Consider the following 22,832-nt stretch of genomic DNA (forward strand, 5'->3'; position numbering starts at 1 on the left):
TTTGGTACCGTATGTATATGCAAACATCTCTACTTCTGACTACTTTACAGCAGAATTGAATGTACGTCGACTCAAAAGTAAATCCCATTGAGTTTAATGAGACTTACTCCCAGGTAGGTGAGGGAAGGGGCGTGGCTCAGTGGTAGAGCATCTGCTTTGCATGCAGAAGGTCTGAGGTTCAATCCCTGGCAACTCCAAGTGGGGATGGGAGAGACACTTGCCTGAAACCCTGGAGAGCTGCTGCCATTGTTGACAATACTGAGCTAAAAGGAACAATGGTCTGACTCAGCAGCGTCCTGGGTTCCTCTGGTATAAAATCACAGACTTTATTGGAGCACCCCATTTCTTTCCTTTTTTTTATTGCATTTGATTTAGGAGAGTTGAACCAATTTATCTGGCCATCCTGAATCTAAGGGGCTAGCGTAACCAGCTGTTTTGGACTTCAGGCAGCATGGCTGTGCTGGCTGAGGCCGATGGGAGTTGTAGACCAAAACAGCTGGAGGGCACCAGGTTGGCAAAGGTTCTGTGAGTGCAAGAATTGATCTCTAAGTTGGATCCCAAAGTAGTCACAGTCAGGAGCAGGGGTATGGACGGTGCCAGGAAAACAGAGGGAGGGGTGTTGATAACTCAAGAGAAGTCTGGTTGCCATCTAGAGCTAGTGGCACCTGGTTGAATGTGAATGCCAATAGCAAAGAACAGAGGGACCACCCAGGCTCAAGGGTGCTGAAGCAATGATATTATAGCAATTTTCAAATATCTACAAGGCTGTCATTATGACTGGTGATTTCCCCCCACACCCCTATATTCAGATCTAAATATTCAGTCCCCCAGGAGGTCCAATAAAGGATCCTTTCTCCAGCTCTGTTCCAATTATCTTTTTCAGTTCTTCAGAAAATATAATTTAATAATTAACATTTACAGCAAATGCTCCCAGGAGGTAGCATTATTGACAGTAGCCAAGACCCAGTCTCTCCTCCCCCACCCCACAATGCCGCTGGACTCAAACAGCTGCAGACATCCCAATGGCTCTTCCTATCTGGACTGACATCTGCTGCATATCTTTCCTCTGTAGCCCAATTGGCTGCTTATTTCTAAAAGAGGCTGTTCTGGCTCCTGCATCCCTATGTGCCTTGTTGCGCATAGTGCAACTGGTTCTATTTGCATACTCAGCATGTTCCATCTGATGCCAAACAGCTGCATAGCATGCTCTATTGCCAATTGCCAGGTGGGGGCGCAGCTCCCCCAGGAATAAAACTTAACAGCCTAGAATGATTCTGAGGCTTTTCCTGTTGATAAGTCTGCATCTTGCCCTTGCATATGCTCAGCAAATAAAGCCAGAAGCTCCTGCCTCTATTAGAGCCTTTTCAACCTGTCCACAAGGTGGCAAAATGTCTCCATTCTAAGACAGTTTTCTCCGCAGAAGGCACAGGGTTTAAGACGTTTCCCAGGCTGTCAGGGGCAGCTTTTCCAGATCTGTCACTTTGTAGAGAGTTCAAGTTTCTGTATTCTTCCAAGTTTCTGCAGCAGCAACAATTCAGTACTCCATCCTTCAGTGGAATAGCTTGTTGGGCAATTCCTGCTGACTGGCTTAATGGTCTTTCCATAAAGGAAAAAAAAATCTGACTTTGACCAAGCTTAAAGCCAGAGGAGAACACAATTTCTTTCCCATTTTATCATGGAGGAGCTATTGCAGGTGATGGTGTTGAGAATATAACAGCATGCCATCGGTTGGCAGCCAGTGCTTGCAGGCACCCATGATGATTCTTCAGCCTCATTTCCCTGTGCTGTCTGCCTAGCCAACCTGAGAAGCAAGCCCTTGCCAAGAGATGCCCCAAGAGCCTAGCAGATCTGTCCTTGGCAGTGGGGTGGGTGGAGCTACCGATATCGGCAGGCCAGAGCATTAACGTTCTTCACCACGTAGAAGCTCATTGTGAGTGGTGGGATAACCAGAGTCCGACCGGAACGAAGAGGACGGGGCTTCAGGGTAGGCAGAGTTCCATCATCTAACATGGTGAGCAGCTGCCCGTTAAGCTGCACTGACCTGCGCACACAGAGCAAAAGCATGAGAAACCGCCTCAGCCAGCACAAGGGGAAGGTTGGCCCCATTCCCAGGAAATGGAAGTGGTGGTAGTGTTTTGAGGTGTCCACACGTGTCTTTCATGGCCATGATGAAAGATATAGGAGAGCTAATATTCAAGATGGTGGGGGCGCCAGCTTTCCCTTTACACCTCCAGGAGTGGAAGGTGCCTAGGCTCTGAGGAAAATGTCACATAAAGGTCCAGGGCAGGGGCATCCGTGGGTAGTAACACTCATGCCTTACTGGCAGGCTACCCTTTCCCCACTGGACATCAGCCCAAGAATATAGTACTGTGTGAGAGCAGCAGCAGCAGCAATAATAGCAGCAAATATGCTAATGGGTGTGTGAAAAGAACTTCAGGACCATCAAAGTTGAGAGTCTTCCTGGGGATGATAACTGCACTGTACTCCTAGCTGCTGTGCAATGCATCCTGTTTACACACTATTTCCCCAGGTTATTATGGGCAGATGCTTCAAGATATGCGCACCAGCACACCCTGCTGTGTGCTTTTTTTATTTATGTGCCTGTTGCTTCATTGATCTTATTTATTCTAAGGTAGATACAAGAAATGCAACAGAGAATATGCTCAGAGTGGGCAATTGTTTGGCTTATTCACAAAGTAGTCCTGTTGCAGGGCATGAGAAGCCAATAGGAGGATTGTTAGGGAAATGGAACTGCTTGACACTCCGGTGATAATATAAAGCTGAACAAAATTATATTCAGAGGCAACTTCCAGATGGGTAACTATATTAACCTATTGTAGGATAAGGGCAGAAAAAGAAAAAAGAGCCCTCTTACAGGTTAACAGATTTATTGTGGCATAAGCTTTGTGTTAGCAAAGAGATGGAAATAAGGGGGACTGACTAGACCAGTGGTAAGCAGGGACAACATCTTGTAATGGTGATGAATGTACAAATGGGTAATTGACAGGGAACACCACAAGCCTAATACCTATATTAGTAGCATCCCTTCTTATGTTTCCAAGGTGCTGAGCTCTAGTGACAATGGCCTTTTCTGTCAACTGGGGGAGGCTGGACTGCACTAATACCACTTCTCAATACCTGCCACAGATGTGGGCAGCCTTTGGCCCTTCAGATGTTGCTGAACTACAGCTCCCATCCCTGGCCACTTGCCATGCTTGCTGGGACTGAAAGGAGTTGTAGTTCAGCAACATCAGGAGGGCCAAAGGTTCCCCACCCTTGACCCCCTACCATGAAGACAGTGCTCACCTAGAGTGTAGCCCTTCCTGACCATAGGGCTGCAACACATACTGATGGACGAGTTTATCCCGAAGAGTCCCCACCAACTTGATTTTCTTCCGGGACCGATGCAGGTTGATGACGTAAAGTGTGATGGAGCCGCGGACATAGTTGTGGCTGTGAGAGAGACAAGGTGGATAAGAGTGAGTCATATGCATACTTCTGCAGATCCCAAGACAAAATCATCCCAGTCGCAGGAACTGGGGCATGAGGCCATATGCAGAAGTCGTTGACCTTTTGTCTAATTGAACTTCATGACAGTGTGAAACATTCCTTGCCCTTCCAATTCAGGAAGTTGCCCTATCGCATCACTTTACTTTTGCCTCCCCTTTGCAAATAAAGGTTTGGCAAGAGAATGGCTCCACCATATTCTGCAATAGCAGCCAGTGTGCAGCCACAAGTCCTCCTCAGCACACACAGGGCCCTCTTGCTCCAATAAGGTGGGGCTATAAAAATTGCTTGTCCAAGAGACAGAGCCCGGGTCAAGCCAAGTTGCCCTGGGCTCCTACTGGGAGGAAAAATGGAAATGGACTGTCTTCAAGTTGATTCCGACTTATGGTGATCCTATGAATAGGGTTCAGAGGTGTTTTACCAGTGTCTTCCTCTGAGGCTGAGAGGCAGTGACTGGCCCAAGGTCACCCAGTGAGCTTCATGGCTGTGTGGGGATTCAAACCCTGGTCTCCCAGGTCATAGTCTAACACGTTAACCACTACACCACACTGGCTGTCACACTGGGAGGAAATCAAATAAGCCACAAAATGAAACATTTGCAACCCATCATTTTAAGCAGGTGTAAGCAGCCTATATCTAGGGATGGGGTTCTTCACTGTGGTTTCCATCTGGAAAGAGCAAGGACCAAGGACAGTGCTATGTAGGTATCTTCTGTTTGAAACCAGTTCAGTACATGTGGCATTTTCTGATCCACAGTGCACAGGCTGATCAGGGATGGGGGAAAGGTTGATGGAAGGAGGGCCTGCTTCCCAGCAAGGAGTTAAACGATACGGCCTTCCAATACTGCTCTTTGATTAAGCCACTGGTGATACTACCAGCAGCCACGTCAACATGTGGTATAACAAACTGGCTGTGTGAGACAGGTAAAGCCATTGCATTTCTGACCAATGGGATGGCCAGGTGGGCTCCTGGATCTCTAATGTCTGTTCTCCAGCCAGCAGTATGACAACAAACACTTGCCATTTGAAGCACATCCCCCCAAATCAGCCACAATCTGCAGCTGGCCCTGAGAAGTGCTACTTGATTAAGGCTGTCAAAGTGGATCAATGTATAGGGCAGAAGGAAGCTACACTGCTAAAGAAAGCTCCATTTTTTGGAATGTTTCAGAACTAGTGGAGTGGAGAGATTAACAGCATGATCTGGGAGCTCCTGGCTGAAACCTCCACTCGCCTCCATGAATTTACTGTGCGGCACTGTCTTCTCTGCAATGTGGGTACCATAATATAGGTTTGTTACAGGATCTTTGTAAGGATTACCAAGATAAAGTGAGGCACTCAAAGCTTTATAAATATTATTTTCCCAGGCTGTACTTCTAGGGTCTAAAGCCCTTTGCAGTACCATGCGTATAGTACAAGCATAGGCAGAAATGCACCAAACGAGAGAGTATGCCCTGCTTGTGAACAGCAGTTTCTCCCCTAACTGCCCTGGGCATGGGATGGACTGCCCACCTGTGCCTGTCTGCTACCTTTCCTTTTCCACCTGTCACCGTCCCAATTGCCAGTTACCTGTCAGTCATTGGCCAAGGTTCCCTCCTGGAGGGAGAAGCTTGTTGAAAGCATCTGGCTGGTGTGAGGAAGCAACAATAGGGACCTGTGTGTGTGTGCTGGGCCCTGCACTTGCAGGATGCTTTGAAAAGGCTTATCATGGAAACTCTAGCTCGGCTGGGTGTCCCAAGTGGGGGGAGAAGGAACTGAAACCGTCCCCCCTGGGGGCCTTTGGGGAAATGTATTCCCTTGATCTCATCCTGATAGGAGGTGTGCCACAAAGGCTCTCGCCCTAGCCCCAGAGATAGCTGCTCTTCCCTGTCATCACCAGAGCTATTCCCCACCCATCTCTATTTGCAACCAGAGCAGGTAAGGATGCAAATATGTGCACAGGGATGTGGGGGGGGGGAGGAAGGGGGAGAGAAAGAAAAGTGGGGCCCTCCTGTCCTTGTCCCCAGCAATAATGATCCTCTTGCAGCAGGAGAACCTTGAATCCTCTTTTATATGTGGAGGGGAGGGGAGAGAAGAAGGGCAGGGGAGAGGCAAGACCTACCCCTTTCACATGTAGTTCACTTCTTTGGCAGGCATAGGGCCATAGTTGCTTGGGAGGGTAGAGCATGACGTATCTATGCTGGGTGGCATTTTCTTCTAAGGGTGTGGCCCATGCTGAGTTAACCCTTTTGGGGCCTTCTGGTCACCAGTGCTCCAGCCCCTACCTCTGGTCACGCAGTGATGCCTGCTGTATGTGGAGTAACTCACTTGTGGTAGCTGGTGCAATGAGCGTAGATGCGTAATTTATCACGGATCACTCTCCCGGGGCGAGGTTTCCTCTGCAGCCCAGCCACGTGCACAGCCAGTACCCTGGGCCCGACCAGCCGCTTGTAGAGCAGGGAGAGCCAGTAATCCTGCCCCGAAAAAGAAAAGCAGGAAAGCAGCTGGGTTACTTCTAGGATGGACCCCCTCGGAGAATGGTAGAAAGAGAGGGGATCCTTCATCCAGGGCTACAAACTCAAGTATGATGTTAGGCACAAAATATCAAGAAAAGTAGAAGGGCCCTGACGTGCAAGGAATCTGGTATCCTTGATTCACCTTTTCAGGTAATAAAAAAGAAAAGCATAAATATGGATACCAGATTAAATAAGGTCAGAGCTTTTCTACTTTTAATAGGAGGGGAGACTTTTGGGAATATGTAGTTTATTAGTAATTATTGTGAAATATAGTAATTATTGTGAAGGAGAATTTGGGCAGGAGCTGTAGCACCTCTTGATACAGGAGCTGCAGCTCCTGCCCAAATTGTCCCTTTCACAATAATTGTCAAAAAACCAACAAGTTCTAGTCCCATATTGGATCTCATGTTCTGGAATGAATGAGTGACACTTAGCACAAGTTATGCCGTTGCAGGGAGTTTTGTGAAATGACCCTGGGGATTCCATACACAGGTTTGGACAGAGACAGAAGGTGTTGGAAACTGCATGAACAAGATGACCTGTCACACGATCCTGTCCAGCAGACATGCCTGTCTCCTTGCAGAGCCATTACAGGATGCATTCCCAGGGGCCTAATACAACTTTACAACCAGGCCAGGGCTGTGAAATTTTGCCCTAACCACATGGTGAAGAAATGTTGCTGTAATCTGACATGTAGCAGCAGCAGCATACTAATCCCTTCACTCACAGCCCTCTGAGAGCTGTTATTGGCAAACAGAAAAGAACATAAAATGTCACTTGTGGTTCTGCTCTCCAAACTTCACGTCCTGTTCCTTCCAGAGACCCATGTTCACGCCTGCAAATGAGATGCAGTCCAACAAGGGTGCCATTAGCCACAAGTATGAGAACAAAACACACACAGCAGGGCACATGTGTGAGACAGACATGCAGTATTTACTCCTAGCCAAGGTGCATCCTGGGTCCTGTCCTCCATTCTTACACAGAATTGTTGTCTATAACTCATTTCTGTGGGCTTCAGCACAATTCAGAGGTATTAAGAGTGTTAAACAAAAAGGCCAAGGGAATTTGTGGTGAACAAACTCATCCTTAGTTCTTTATCATCCAGGGTTGTGAAGAGGAGAGAGTTTCAAATCAAGGATACCCTTTTGAGAACTCCAGAGTAGATGCCAACTGAAAGCAGTGCCAAATTTAAACAGTGCTGAATGCAAATGTGATCCCAGTTGTTTCTTTGCAAGTGCAGCCTTACCTGTCCCACAGCTTTACGGTGATGTTACCTTTCCTGTGTCTGACATCACGTGATGTCAGATGAGTTACAGGTGGGCATGGCTCAGGCAAAACGCTCTCATGGGCCAAATTGAGAATCCTGACAGGCCTAACTAGGCCTGGGGGCTGCAGGTTCCTCACATTTGCTTTTATCCACCAAGGCTACAGAAAGCTGGGAGTATTTCACAGAGGGTGCCATTGTCACAGTCCTCCTAGAGGCTCACTTACACATTCTTTTCAAGCATCTGGTGGCCTTGATTTCCCTTAGACATAGGACAAGGTGCTGGATAGATCATTCATTTGACCCCCTCCAGAAAGTACTTCAAGTAACAGCAAGACCGACATTGACAATTACACAATTGACAATTAGATGACAATGTTGCCATCTAATGAAGAACTGGGTGCAATGACAATTAATGAGCAAAGCTGGGCTTCATTTATATGTTTAGCTACAGGTTCCGGAAATTGAAGAACCATCCAGTCATCTATTATGGCCAGAGTTATCCAACTCTGCTTTAGCTGTTAGATGAACAGAAGGTCCTGGCACCTTTCACCTCATCCTTGAATTTTACTGTAAACCATGGGATTGAAAGATTGAACTGGTAATATAAAGTTTCCCAAAAGCACAGTGTGAATTATTCTTCATGCTGCTGGTTCTTACAAGGCCACCAAGCTGTCAAGAAGAGATTGTTGCTGATACTGCTGCTTTCAGCAGAGTACAACAGCATCTTTCTTCATGAACTGTGTGAGTTGATCTCTTGTCCATTGAGTGTTAGCGGTGATCCGTCAGAACCAGTTAAGAAAGTAATATGAGACGCCTTTGAGAACTTTTGTTAGGAAGAACTTTATTTGCAGCACACAAATAAGTCCTAGGCATAAGCTGATAAGCAAACGTACGTAACAACACCACATCGACATAAGACTCCTTCACCCCCCACCTGGGTCCCTCTTCCTTAGTACCTTCCTGAATCTGCTTTGATTGGAAAAGGTATCTTGCCTCAATGCAACACTTTCACTGAGGAGTTACCCTAAGTCACAAGACATTTGGTGGGAATCTAGTGGCATCTCCAAATAAGGCTGGGAAAGACCCCATCTGCAATCCTGTTGAGGCATTGCCCATAAGTGGACAATACTGAGTTAGATGGTCTACTGGCCTCACTTGCTGTAAGACAGCTTTCTATAGGTATGTTCCTCTAATTCCTACCTTCAGGAGCAGGATGTAGAAGCCAAAAGGAGAGTGTCTTTCTTCTGGACACCTAAGTATACCAGTTCAGCCCCAGGTTCCTGGCTGAGCCAGAATTTGTTGGTGGAAAGAAGACAATCCATAATTGGAGTTCAACTCTGGCACAAAAGTTGCTTATGAACAGGAAAACTGCTTCTCTCCCTGCGCAGTAACTGCTACCCAAACCCACTGTAGACTTTGTTTTCCATAAATCAACTTGGATGTACATATGAGTGGCCAGCAGTGTATGCTCTACCATACTTTACTGATACTGAATTTGTAACCAAATTCAGGAAAGTCTTCCTAATGTCACTCTCCTCTTAGATGACTCCCATCTAGTATTGGTATTGCTGCCCAGCAATAAGATGCCCAGGTAATTGTTGGACTTATCCCTTATAAGAACATAGGGAGCTGCCTTTTACTGAGTCACACCATTGATCTGTCTAGCTCACTACTGTCTACACCGACCAGCAGTGGCTCTCCAGGGTTTCAGACATTTCTCTCTCCCAGCTGTACCTGGAGATACACAGATGCAACCTAGTTCTTTTGCATGCAAAGTATGTGCCTTATCACTGAGCCACCATGATTCCCTCAAACCATGATTTGGCAAGAGAAGGCAGAAAAGGAATGGAGTCATCTGCAAACAGAGCCACTCCTCAAGGTCTGATCCTTCAAACTCCCCCAAGTCTGGATAGATTCTGGAAGCTGTTAAATGGGACGAGTGGCTATGTTATGTGTTATAGAACCTAAAACTGCTGACCAGCACAGGACTGCTCCAGAGTGAGCCTAAGCACTACTGTGACATTATGGGAATGGGATCCTGCCCCACTGGCAGCTGGTATCTACTGGGCAGGAATACAAAGTCTCCTGGGTTCATGCAGCAGCTGGGGGAATATGTGAACTGTACCCTGGCTGTCATAACCTCTTCCTGACAGAGTCCAGACCACGGGGGTGGATGGCAATTGAGTTCAATGCCATCAGCATCCGGGGCTCCTTGGCTGCTTTGAACAAAGCACTTTTCCCTTTATTCTATACATCCACAAACTGGGGGAGTGAATTAAAGTCTTTGTGACTCAAGATGCAGATGCAGCAGGTGTAACAAAGCCACGCCTATTGCAAGATTTACCACTGTGGTACTTTCTATTTCTAGGGTAGCTACATGGCCAGCATCCTTCCTGGCAACCCAAAGGCCACAGGTTCAAGCCACTCGGCCTTTCCTTCTTCAGTCATCCCCAAACACCTCCAGACACTTCCATATACACAAAGGGACTCTCTCTCTCTCTTTCACTCTCACTCTCTCTCACACACAAACACACACACACACACACTCTGAAAAATACACACTTGCAAAAGCCCAACCCCACCCCACTCCTCTCGCCAACCCCCCATCACAGTTCCCCCCCACAAGCTGCCATGGGCCTACTAATGCTCCTCGCCTGTTCCTGCACTGTGTCGTGTGCTGCCCCCTCCACTGCCCCACACTGCTGCTTCCTCCTTGACAAATGGCACCACTGTGCACCTCCACACAGCACACCAAGACCACCTCCCCACCTAGGGTGTTTACCTGCATCCTACCCAGGCTACTGCTGCTGCCGCCACCACCATTTCCCCCCTGCTGCCACTTGCCTGCTCACTCCACACCTGCCCACTCATATTGCTTGCACTACACTCGGCTGCCCCACTTGCTCGGTTGCTCGCCCTCTGCCAGCCATCCTTGCTCCCTCACACCCTCACCTCGCTGCCCTGCTGCCCTGCCCCATGTGACACTATTTGACAGTGTGATGGCTTAGGAAAATATGATAGAGTTAAATAGATAACACTATGGGTCACCTTCCAGCCTCTGATTTGGAACCCTGCACCTGGAGGTGGGATCTGCAGGGAATCTGCTCTGCTGGTCAGATGAGTCTCTTTTGTTAATCTAATAGAGTGGCCAGGTGGGTTAATGGGTCAATCAAGTGCCCATTAACTGGCGAATGGCCCAGGGAGATCCTATTGTTATTGAAACTCTTCAGGAGAGCCCCCTCCTGGGGCCTAAGAGAAGCTTGTGTTTTTAGAGGAAAGGCTGGGAATGGGAGGCAGGCAGAGAGGATGGCTCTCTGCACCATGGCTTTAGGGTGCCTCCTGTAAGCCTGATGGAAAATGCAAGATATATTGGACTGCTGATGTTTTGAACCCCTCCATCTTAAGCTCAGGTTGGAATGTGTGTAAATAAATAAACCATATTTCATAAAGACACCACAGTCTCCGCTGACCTTCTTTCCAAGGAAACCAAACCCTGGGCAAGCTTAGGGGCCCCTGGAGATCTCTCACCGCTCGGAGATTGGGATGGTGTGCAACAATAGATAGATTAGAAAGAAGTAGCAAATACAGATATGTGACTTTTCTGTCTAGCAGGACCAGAAAACTCTCCCACTGCACCATATACTGTATATTTGTAGAATATGGGTGGTATTTGAAGACACTGCCTTTTATATTTGATCTTCTGAGCAGCAGCAGAGTTGAAAGATATTAATGTTGGCAGGCTGAATTATCCCTGGATCTCTGAACTCAGCCACATGAGCTTAGCTATCATCACATCTGCTTTAGCAGAGCATCTCTGGAGCTAGAGCATTCATTCCAATTGAGCTGAATGTGCCATGGCATGGAAAGCAAAGGAACTGAGCTCTTGCAGGGCGCCCAGCCTGGGTTTGTTGCCAGCTGATGGGCAGCCAGGCTAAGGCAGTGATTGATGCTGTGGCTTCTCTCAGCAGCTAAGGGTTTGCACAAAGGAAAAGCAGCATGTGGAAAAGTTTTTGTCACCAAGCTACTGGGAGGATTCAGTTTCACATCCCACCAGTCCTACACAAGCCCAAACAGCTGCTTTCATCTCAGTAATAACTCCCACGGGAAAAGAGTGGCCGCCACACCTCACCCCAGGTTCACAGTCTGGCCTTGCTGCTGCTACTGCTAAAAAACCCTGTAGTAACTCACCTGCTCTAGGCAGGAGGAAAGATAGTGGCTAAAAAAAGGAATAGGAGATGAAAGAAAGAAAGAAAGAAAGAAAGAAAGAAAGAAAGAAAGAAAGAAAGAAAGAAAGAAAGAAAGAAAGAAAGAAAGAAAGAAAGAAAGAAAGAAAGAAAGAAAGAAAGAAAGAAAGAAAGAAGTCATTCTCAAGTGCAATGGACTGAAAATAGGGAGCACCTATTCTACCCCAGGCCTTGAACACTTCTGGGGCCCTAACACCCTCAGTTACCTGGTATAATAGCAATGAGTTAGAGGAAACTTACATTTGGGTGTTTAGGTGGCAGTGTATGTAATTTCAGTTTGGGACCATGTTAACACCCATTCATTTGCATGTGTCCTTTGGGAGGCTGATAAATACCTGTTAACAGAACAATCTTCCTCTCCCTGTCCTCCTCCCTGCCACCTAATTATTAGGCATATCTATCTATCTATCTATCTATCTATCTATCTATCTATCTATCTATCTATCTATCTATCTATCTATCTATCTATCTATCTATCTATCTATCTATCTATCTATCTATCTATCTATCTATCTATCTATCTATTTATCAATCATCTGTTAACCTAGTCCTCTAGGCAATGCACAACACAAATCAAATAATATATTAAAATGCCAAATCAGATCTTTCCCCCCCCCCTTTTTTGCCCTGAATAAAGAAGCCTCCAAGAGGTAACCATCCTCTTAGTCTTTCTAGGATAGAACTAGAACTGAGAATCGAGGATTACCTGCTTCATAAGACACCTAAATCACACAGGTATTGGAACAACCATGATGTCCTTCTGTACTATAGAACCACCCAAAGCACAATTAAATCTGGGCAGAAGCAATGTTTTTTAAAGTGTGTGTATGGGGTGACATTTCTAATACATTTTCTTGATGTCTGAAGATTTGAGGCAAAAGGAGCCTGAAACAGCAGCTGATTAGCTTGGAGACAACTGCAGAAGCCCAGAGTCTTCCAGAGACTAGCAGCAGAAGAATGCAAAATCTACAGCTCATTTCAGGCAGGGCTCAGCTTTTGCGGCTGCCCTTCTGCTTCCCAGATCCCCTCACTGCATTCCAGGGGCCTGCTGGAAGCGTCTCTCAGATTGGTACCCTGGACCAGGCTTGTAAATTCCTGGCCGAGGAGATCCAGAGCTTCCCAGTGCTGCCAAGAGTTCCACTTGCAAGGTGTAGAATTTATTAGACTGAAAAAAGATGAAAAGAAAACCTGCTACTTTTAAAGACCTTTTACATACGGTTTCCTTATTAGAGCCCTGTGCGCTTGGAACAGCAACTGCCTCAGCCTTTTTGAAGAGCCACAAATGAGGGGTTTGCATGAAACTGGAGGGAACTGCCCTGCTGTGTGAAGTTGTGAACTCCTTTCACCTTCGTTTCTATAAATCTAAACTGCGTTCAGCTCCGTTTCCCTGGCTCTTTAGTCTTTCCCAAAGGAGCTGGCTGCTTCGGCCTTAGTTGTTTCTACAGCATGTTTTCAGGACTCTTTAAGACACCTCTCTTGCCGTCCCTTTCTCCTGCTTGTGTGTCCCTCCCCTCCAAGGAACCCCTGACTCTCTTGCTGTTGTGAACCCCACAAGGGTCCCATAGAGACTCTCACAGTGGACCAAGTTCCAGCTCCAGAGGTAATCCTGCCCCATCTGCTTTCAACATGTTGGGCTTGACATTAACTAATGTCTCCTATTAGCACTAAAAGAAACCAATCTGGAAAAATGTATTTTCAAGCCGAGTTCAAACAGGCCACAAGGAGCAGCGGATTTTCAGCTGCGCGTAGATTTTTTTTGTTTTGTGTGTGTGATGCAGCCAAGAGTCTGAGGAACAGGTCAAGGGCACAGAAGTCAAGCACAAATCCCCTGATTTACTGACTGGGAACAGGAAAGGCAGAGAGGAAAAACTCAGACTGATATGGCAGAGACACTGCGAGAGCCCCCATGGAAGGAACGAAGGGAGAAGTGAGGTGGAAGGAGATGAAAGGGATGAGTGCTGAGTTGCACATCTTATAACAGTGAGAGGGATAGCCAGCCTTTGCTTGAAATTGCAGAAACACAGAGGAGTGGATGGGGGCAGAGCAAGTACAGTAGAGATCAGAATATAGTGGAGAGCCAGTGGTTAGAGCACTAGACTAAGACCTGGGAGGCCAGGGTTCAAATCCCCACTGAGCCATGAAGCTCATTGGGCAACCTTGGGCCAGTCACAGTCTCTCAGTCTAATCTACTTCACATGGTTGTTGTGAAGATAAAATGAGGAGAGGGAGCTCCTTGGAGGAAAAGTGGGGTATATAAACGTAATAAAATGGAAATGGACTGCCTTCAAGTCGATCCTGACTTATGGCGACCCTATGAACCAGGGTTTTAATAAGTATGTAAATACAAGAGGCAATGGGGGGCACCATGTCACTTGTCTTTATAGCTAAGAAAATAAACTACTGCCCTGAAGCAGCAATTGCAAAGAAGATGCTCATGGAGAAGGGGTGTGTGTGCTTGTATAAAGAGGGATAAAGTAGAGGCAAAAGAAGAGACTGCCTGTTACACTGCACACCTATAGCAACAGGAAAGGAAACCCAACAAGAGCAGATTGATGGGGGGCAAATTCAGAAGATGCAGAATGGAATATCATGTCATACACCTACCGGCAAAGGGTTGAAGTTCTGGTCCACAAGATGGTTGTGCCCATGGTCAAAGAATGAGTGTCGCATTACTACATCAATGCCCTGACTGGACAGCATCCCAAGAGAGTTCAGCCACCTGACAAGCAAGCAGAGGACTTATCAGTATTTCACAGAGAGTAGCATGCCATGGGTTCCCCAAAATGTGCTTCTGCATTCTGCTTCAATCCTACAGATCCTTGGCTCCCACACACAAGAGGAACTGAAGTGTTACAACAGATTTTCAACTGGGTATTGGCCTTTCTTATTTGCTGCTTATGCCAAGGTGCTTAGTACGGTATACATGTCTTCCTCCCCCCTTTTTTCTCACCAATCCCTGGGAGGTAGGTTAGACTGAGCAATAGTGACCTGCCTGAAGTCATTCACTGAACTTCATGTCTGGGCAGAAAATGAGGTTCCTTCTACAGTAAAAGTTTAGTGTGGCATTAGCATTCTTTTTTCACTCAATTTTATGGAGAATCCAAATGAGCTTGTAGTCAACCAGTTGCAATCCAGTGTTATGTGTGTTGCCCTGTTATCTTTTTGCAGACCTGATTTATGGTAGTTTTTTTAAAAAAAGGAGATGCAGTTGCAATGTTCAAAATCACATTTAAATATGAATTGAATCCAACTGAATTATTGTGCAAGCAGAATTATTTCCACAAGTACATCCCCTCCTTCTCCATCCATGCGGCCCCTAAATTTGCTCCATAACGTTGGGGAAAACCCACAGCAGATTTGGAGGGAATGTGCAGAGAGAAAAGGAGGGAAAGTTTTATTGCACTCCTGAATGTCACTCTGCACACACAATGATGGGTTTATTAGATACCAATGCATGTTTAAATTTGTATTCTCTCTCTCAAAATACTCTTTCTAATGTACTCTTTCTCAAAATGCACACTGTAAATGCATTTTGATATGTTTAAACTGGGAATAGACGAAACTGTCACTTTCAGTTTCTTCCAGTTTCCTATTTTGCCAGTTTTAAGTTTAGTCACCCCATTTCTGCATCAGTTTGTTTAAAAAAAAGTCAAAATGAAAGTTCATATGCATTTTCATATACATTTCTTCTAATATATATATTTTGTCTGCACTTTTGCCTGATATATGCATTTTTGCAATACTGTATACTTTTTCACTTATAACTGCAATTTTGTGTGCACTTCCCTCTAATAACTGCTTTTTAAAATGTATTTTCCAGCATAAATTGGAGATGAATAGCTGAATGTTGGTCTGCATATTGGTTCAGGAAGTGCAAATTAGGTAGGTTCACATTAAAATGCAAACCAAACAAATTTCTCCTTCATCTCTTGTTTAAACTGTTGAGAACTGAGTTGCAACATTTAGAGAAGTGTGAAATTTGGTGGATAAATAAGTCTGGATTCGCCCATTAGTCCAGAACAGGTAATTTTGGATGGGAATTTGCAAAAATCAAATTCCTCAAGTATCCCTACAACACTCTACTATACACTACATCACACTGGGTTTCTTATCCTGCCTACAATCTGATTAAACTCCCCTATACTTTCTGCAACAGAAACTCAAGCAGTTTTCAAGAGATAGATGCTAATGTGAAACAATGTTGTGAAATTGTCTTGTGAAAACTACTTTTGGGAACAGGGTTAATGCAACACATTTCTCCCCCTTCCATTAAAGGCTGTGCTGGAATGACTGTACACAGTTATACAGATTTCCAGCTGTGATCTTCAGTGATAGCCAAAAAAACAATTCCATAACTATCAGTGTTAGTCCCTAAGGTTAGAGAGAAGCAAAGTGGTTGCACAGGAATAAAACAGAAGGAGAAGATTCCATTTCAGAAATCAGTTTTATTTACTCATTTTAGCTGTGAGGCTGCAAACCTACTGATATGTTTAGTAAACCCCAGCAAATTTGGGAGTAAGCCAGGCTGGCTGACTAAGTGACGTCTGAGAAGGCATCCACAGAATTGGGTTGCATGTGTAAAATAAAGCAGAGGGCAGGAGTACACCATCTTCACTGTACATCTTGACACTCTATGACAGCGTTTCCCAACTAGTGGACCACCAGATGTTGTTGGACCACAATTCCCATCTTTCCTGACCATTGGCAATGCTGGCTGAGGCTGATGGGAGTTGTGGTCCAACAACATCTGGTGGCCCACTAGTTGGGAAAGGCTGCTCTATGAGCAAAGACAAATAGGGATGGGAGTAAGGAAGAGAATAATGCAGCCTTTCCCAACCAGTGTGCCTCCAGATGTTGTTGGACCACAATGCCCATCAGCGTCAGCCAGCATTGCCAATGGTCAGGAAAGATGGGAGTTGTGGTCCAACAACATCTGGAGGCACACTGGTTGGGAAAGGCTGGAATAATGGAATGGGAACTTCAGCCAGTCAGTGCTGTTTCTGGGAAAGAAACCCAGAGCTGTGTTTACTCTGTACTTTATAAACAAACAAACAAGCATCATGCTGACATAGCCCAAATTCAGGGCATCCAAAAACTGAACTCTGTATAAAACAGCCTTCTACAACCTGGTGCTGTCCAGATATTTTGTACTGCAACTCCCATCAGCCTCAGCCAGCACGGCTGTGATGGCTGGAGCTGATGGGACTTGTAGTGTGAAACATCTAGAGGGCACCAGGTTGGAGAAGACTGATATAAAGTATGCAGATAAAAGCAAATGTGCAGGTTGGTGTTTATTTTAAATAATTTTAATGAGATTCTATTAGTTATGGGTGGGAGGCCTGTGGGAGTGGACTGCCCACTCTTTGACACCTGAAAATCTTAATTTATCAATTCTCTGACATCAGGGATCCCTTTAGGCATTGTTCACACACTTTCAAACCTACCTCCGGCAGTCATAAGGGCCAAAAGCCTTCTTATCTGGGTGGTGTTGTTTTTAAAGAAAGCTAAAATTCTCATAGAACTGAGGATTCATGGGACAATTTTTTCTGTATGTGTAACAGAATGGAGAAAATACACATGGCCTTGGATTATCCTTGTCAATGGCAACCTCAGGCTATGGAAACCCATATTGAGAGCACAGACAAGATCTTTCCTTTTGAGACGGGCAGTTTTGATATGTAATAAAATCAAAGGGATGGAATAGGATCTCATTGAAGCCAGTCTTCCTCACTGGCTGGATTTCCTTAGATCTTGAAAACTGGCCATCAAAATTGTCCTTTAAAAGTGTCTCCAGGGAAGAAAATTCCACAACATTGGGGCAGTTTGTTCCTTTGTCCAAATGGTCTTACAGTTTGAAAGTTTTTCCTGTCACTTTCTGGTGAACAGATGCCTTGGTGGAAATTTCTTATGAAAAATTTACATAACATATTTACAGTGCAATCCTATATGTTTCCTCTAAAGTCAGCCTTCTTCTGTGCTCAATGCAATTTACTCCTATGGAAGTGTGCATAGGACTGTTGCTTTTCAGTGCAATTCTATACATGTCTACACAAAAGTAAATCCATTACATTAAATGGGACTGACTCCCAATTACGTGTGTATAGATTTGCAGCCTTAGGGCGCAATCCAATTTGATTTTGTGCCAGGCTGGAGGGAGTTGGATGAGGCAGACCCCTGGCTGAGCTGGCAGGCTCCCAGCACCACCCCCATCTGGCTGAGCTGCAGTGCCACCAGGATCTTGCCTGCTGAGCTGCAGGTCTGCCAGGGACAGCCAGCCCAGCAGACAGAGAGCTGGTGGAAGCCAGCAGTAGCCCCAAAAATGGGGCATTCCAGGGGAGTGGCAGGAGAAGAGCAGGGGGGAGGGGAATTACATCAGATCCAAGTCCCTTAGAGTGCTTCCCCAGGTCCCACTCCACATGAGAATTCTGCCAGCATGAAGGCTGGCAGACTAAAATAATTACAATGGTGGTCCACGAGGAACACTTACTCCCCAGTGGGCTGATTCCCTGGAGCTGGCTCATCCCATCTGGCTCCTGCACGCAGCTCCCAACGGAGCCTCCATTCAGCCAGGCCGGTGGCTCCCAAGCAGCAAGTGGATGCCACAGAGCTTCCCACTGGTTCTCCTCCTCCGCCCCCTCTCCTGCCAGCTACCCGTAAATTGGATTGCGCTGTTAATGTGTAAAGTGTCGTGAAATTTTTATTCTGCAGATGAGGCAGAGAATCAGTCCACTGTGAGGACCAAACAACATATGACCTTAACTGTGGAGTTGTCCTTGAGTGGAGAGGTTCCTCCCATGCCCCACAAGTTGCCATCATGGGGCACCTGATCTGTTTCAGGACCTGAGCATGGGAGGTTTAACGCTTTGCCTCCTGCTGTGGCCCCAATCTGGATTATGTCCTCTGGGCCTGCAATTTGCATTGCAAAAATAAAACCAGTTCCATTGAAATATATGGAACCTCTCTCTCTCTCTCTTTTGCAAGAAGCACCCTCCCCAGTTTGGACTGGATCTGCAGCAGGAAGCAAAGGCTGTGAACACCCTTGCTGCCTACAGCAAAGCGTTCCCATCAGCCACACCTGAAGGGGAACCTGGTTAATCTGCCAATCAGTTGCAAAATCTCTTTGAAGCAAATTTTTAAAAAATGCACTCAAGCTGCTCCCAGCACATTTTACAGTAAAAAGGGGAGGGATTTGACTAGCATCGTGTGCCCCCACTTTCAGGAGAGAGAGGTAGAGATGCACTGGAACTGGCAGAACAATGAGGTTGCTTCTACTCAAAGAGATAAAGCCCCCCTACCTCCTTGCTAGGATTCCAAACTGGGTTGGGGGCATTGCAGTGGGAAATAGAGGTGGGGAGACAACTCATGCATTTAAGGGCAAAACTACACAGTCAAGATATAATTTGGACGTTAAATTACTCGAGATCCAGGGCTGAGGGAGAAATTGTAGTCGAGATCTTCTGAAACCAAGTCCAACACTCTATGCAATGGGCCACAGTTTTGCTGAGGGAGGTCTGATCCTATCCATGTGTTCTAGGAATTGTTCAAACTCAGCTCAGTGGGATTAAGGGCTGAATTAGATGGTACATACAGTAATATAAAATAATCCTCCTACCACTTCTCAGCTCCACATTGCTCCCTCCCAAAACATTTTGTTTTGTTGTTTTGAGGAGGAAACAGCAATCAGGGTTCAGCTACATGCATTTCCAGATAATTCAAATTCAGCCCTTACTTCCTAGTGTGTCTCCAAGGATTACGGGCTGAATCTAGTTTTATTACAATTTTGAATTTCCATTCATTTTGCAGGTTTCCTCTTTTCTTTCCTGTTATACATAGGCAGAGCAATCCTAACTCCAGGAAGCCGGCGGAACCTACACCAGCTGAAATTAAGCCAGGATAAGTTGCCCCTGTAAACTCTCTTCAGGAGCAGCGCTACTGCTGGCTGAGCTGACCCCAAACTGGCAGAGGGAAAACAAGCCTTACACCACCCTTTTTGCCTGTGGAGGTTCCACCAGGTTGCCAGGTGATGTGACTGAGCTGAAAGAGGTTTGGAATAGGTATAAGTCTCTCCTTGCCCTGTCCCGACCCCTATCACACCCCTAAAACACCGCTTTTTGGGACTTATCCTAGCTTAAATTCTGCCGGTGTAAATTCCACTAGCTGAGCCAGTTTAAGGGAGTTATGTCGGCATAACGCTGGCTGGGTCAGGATGAGGGGGTTACGCCGATATAGTCTGGGACAGCCCAAGAGCCACCTATTCCAAACTTCATTCACCCTGGAGGATCTTGGGTCCAGATTGCACTGTAAGTATTTCTACATATACATCTATATATTTGAATTTATAGATGTTCATTTCCCCCCTTTCAATTTAATGTTTTATGTATTTTCGAACACATGAAAAATACTCAGTCACCCAATGGATACCTGTCCCAGTGGGCTCCACACAGATCTCAAGAGACAACAGTACAGATGGATGGACACAGAGAAAGCCACACAGAGAAACTTGGAGGGTGAGGGAGAAAGAGCGGGAGACTAAGGAACAGTGAGATTGTGGCTAATAACAGTAGTGGATCCTGCACTCCACTGCACTGGATAGCAGGCACACAGAGCTCTAAGAACTTATCTACATGTGGTTTACTATGTGTTTGGTGCTACTCACATCTCCTTTAAATTTGCATGGTTCACATTACATTACCGGCAACAGAAGCAATAATGCAGTATTCCCCCTTTAAATCTGTACTAACCCAATCCACTGATAATATAAAAATGGAAGAAAGTCTTCACTCCTTTTCTCTAGTGCTTACAGACACTTTGCTCTGATGCTTTTAGGTGGGAGTGTAAATCGTTCCCCTTTCTACACCCCTCCCCCCTTCATTCATTTTATTTCCTGTTGGCTGACAAGTAACTTCTGGTTGCTCCCCTCCATTCTGCTGGCTTTTTTTATGTTGCTGCAAATGGTGCCTTTATTTTCTTTTTCCCCTAACTTGTGCACACAAGCATAACACTGGTCAAACAAAGATTTATTTTTCAGCTGTATCCTACTAGGGAAAACATAGATATTCACACTTCCAGGGTTTTTAAAGGAATCTACTGCAGCTAGTAGAACAGACTGAGCATGCTCGGTCACCTAGAAACCAGAGGGAGTGGAAATGTATAATTTAGAGGGCAGGGCCACAAGGAAAAGCGAGACTAATCCTCCCTAGAGGAATGCCTGCTTGTGTGAATGGGGAAAGCGATTGGCAGCTAATATTGAGCAGGACCTGTGGACAATGCAAATGAAAACTGAAGGTAAAAGAAGTGTATTTCCTATGAAGAAATGCTCCCATGTAGATAAGCTCTAATTCCTCCTGGGGCTTCATTACACAAACAAAAGCTTTCTATTCAGAAACTTGTCACAAAGGTGTATTTAGAGTCACACACCCCAGTTCAAATTGTCTAGGATTTTTCTCTGGCACACCTTGGCACACCATTTTGCCATTCTAATCTGTTGCCAAATCCAGCTTCTCTACACCCAGACTCCAACTGCATTCTCAAGTGCTGCTTCAGAAAAAAAATGAGTGAGACTCTTTGCTGAACTTCTTGGTTCAAAGATCTAATGAAGACAGATTGCTGGCATCATTTGAATGGAAAGACATGCAGATTTATTTAGTTCAAACTAAAATATCAACAAAAGGCTGTTTGTGGCAGCACAAAACACAAAATATTGGTTTGCTACTAGACAAAGGTTTTTATAAAGACTACTTACATGAGAAGAGCTTGTCTTGCATATTGCCTGTTATCCACACCCAAAACTTAATACATTTCTGATTCCCAGACTTCTGCTAGGCTCTTGGAGTGTTCTTAAAAAATAAATTATTTCCTCAAGGTGAACAGGATTTAGATGCCAGCGAGTTCATCCTGGGATACAGCTTTACAGGAAATTAGGAATTCCTTTACTTAAAAGTTGTGTCCTACTTGTCCCTAAGTGGAGGAGCTACTTTGCTAGGGCATTTGGCTCCATGACAGATAATTTCCAGGAGGAAGCAGAAGCCATCTGCAAGGTGGGGTCGATCAGTCAACTCAGTTGCTATTTCAGAGGTCCATGTCATCCTTGGATTTAGAGTTGTCCCAGACCAACCCCCTTATGGAAGATAAGACAGTCCATGGACCATCAACTGCCTTATATATTGATTAGTTACCTTTTGATTAATTCCCTGTCTCCACCCCTCACACCCACCCCCCACACCCTCAGGTTGACTCACAGGAAGCTGGCAGCATAGGAATCTGAGAGGTTGGTGATGCCTCCTTCAGATGTGGCCCCGATGCCCTCTAGCCAAATCCTTTTTCCAGGCACATGTGCATTGACAACCTGTTGTCAAAAAGAAATGGGCAGCAATGGTAAGCAATATTCTGTAGGTGATTAGTACTCACAAAGTTCTATAGATTTGGGCAGGTAAGCACAAAAAGGATTACTTCATTTTGCATAGCTTAATGTGGTAATGAGTGTAGAGAACAGAGGTGAGTAATTAATGGGAAACATTATGGGCTAAAAAAAAGTCATCAACACCACCCATTTCCTGGCATCAACCTTCCTTAGCTCTCCCCAATTTCCTGCGACTGCACTGATCTTTCCATCCCTGGACATACAGGTCTTTGTTGGCTTTCAGTCTGATTGACCCTTAAGTGCCCAAGGAGGCCTGGATCCAGCAATGATTCCCTTCCATTTGCTTATGGCCGATCTGAAGCAACACAAAGCAAGCTGACAAAGAAAGCACTCCATTTGTCCTCTACTGTTGCAAGACAGGGGTATTCATTTCTTCAAAGGCCCACCTCCTTATAGAACTAGAAATTATACACATAATTTATGTAGGGTATATCCCATATCTAGATCAACCTCTTAGGTGTTTGGGGAGGCTTTGTTCCATGGTTTTCTTCCACATCACATCACAGTAGGCTGGCATGTCACATAACCACAGGGCAAGAATTGGGAACCTCAGGGCCAGGAGCCCAATGCAGCCCTCTAGGCCTCTCTGTCTGGCCCTTGGAACTCCTCCAAGCCCACACCCCTCACTGGGCTTGCTTCACACCCTGCATGCTTTTGCCTGGCTGGAATGTGTCCTTGAAGTCAGTTAATGCCTCTTGCTTGCCTGGATGGAGGATAAAGAGGGGTGTGTGAGTGTATGTGGAAACTAGCCTTCTGCACAAAGGTAAAATTTATATGCATTGCTCTGCCCACTTTTGCCTCTGGCCCTGCCCACCACTTGCACGTGGCCCTTCAAAGGTTGCCAAGAAAGGAAAGCAGCCCTTGGACTAAAAAAAGGTTCCCTTGCCCTGCCATATGGCAACC

General features: G+C 45.7%; 1 protein-coding gene across 1 annotated transcript in view; it reads right to left on the reverse strand.

Moving 5' to 3' along the window:
- Positions 1 to 972: 972 nt before the first annotated feature.
- LOC133389163 (inactive heparanase-2-like) overlaps positions 973 to 22,832 on the reverse strand; it is a 164,228-nt gene continuing 142,368 nt past the window's right edge. The window contains exons 6-10 of the mRNA XM_061636317.1: positions 21,748 to 21,854; positions 14,114 to 14,228; positions 5,811 to 5,956; positions 3,307 to 3,453; positions 973 to 2,041 (exon numbers count right to left, since the gene is read on the reverse strand). Coding sequence (XP_061492301.1) covers positions 1,876 to 2,041; positions 3,307 to 3,453; positions 5,811 to 5,956; positions 14,114 to 14,228; positions 21,748 to 21,854 — 681 coding nt within the window. The 3' untranslated portion in view covers positions 973 to 1,875. The remainder of the gene's footprint in view (positions 2,042 to 3,306; positions 3,454 to 5,810; positions 5,957 to 14,113; positions 14,229 to 21,747; positions 21,855 to 22,832) is intronic.

The sequence above is a fragment of the Rhineura floridana genome, chromosome 7 (assembly GCF_030035675.1).
Source record: "Rhineura floridana isolate rRhiFlo1 chromosome 7, rRhiFlo1.hap2, whole genome shotgun sequence".
In the NCBI taxonomy this organism is placed as follows: Eukaryota; Metazoa; Chordata; class Lepidosauria; order Squamata; family Rhineuridae; genus Rhineura; species Rhineura floridana.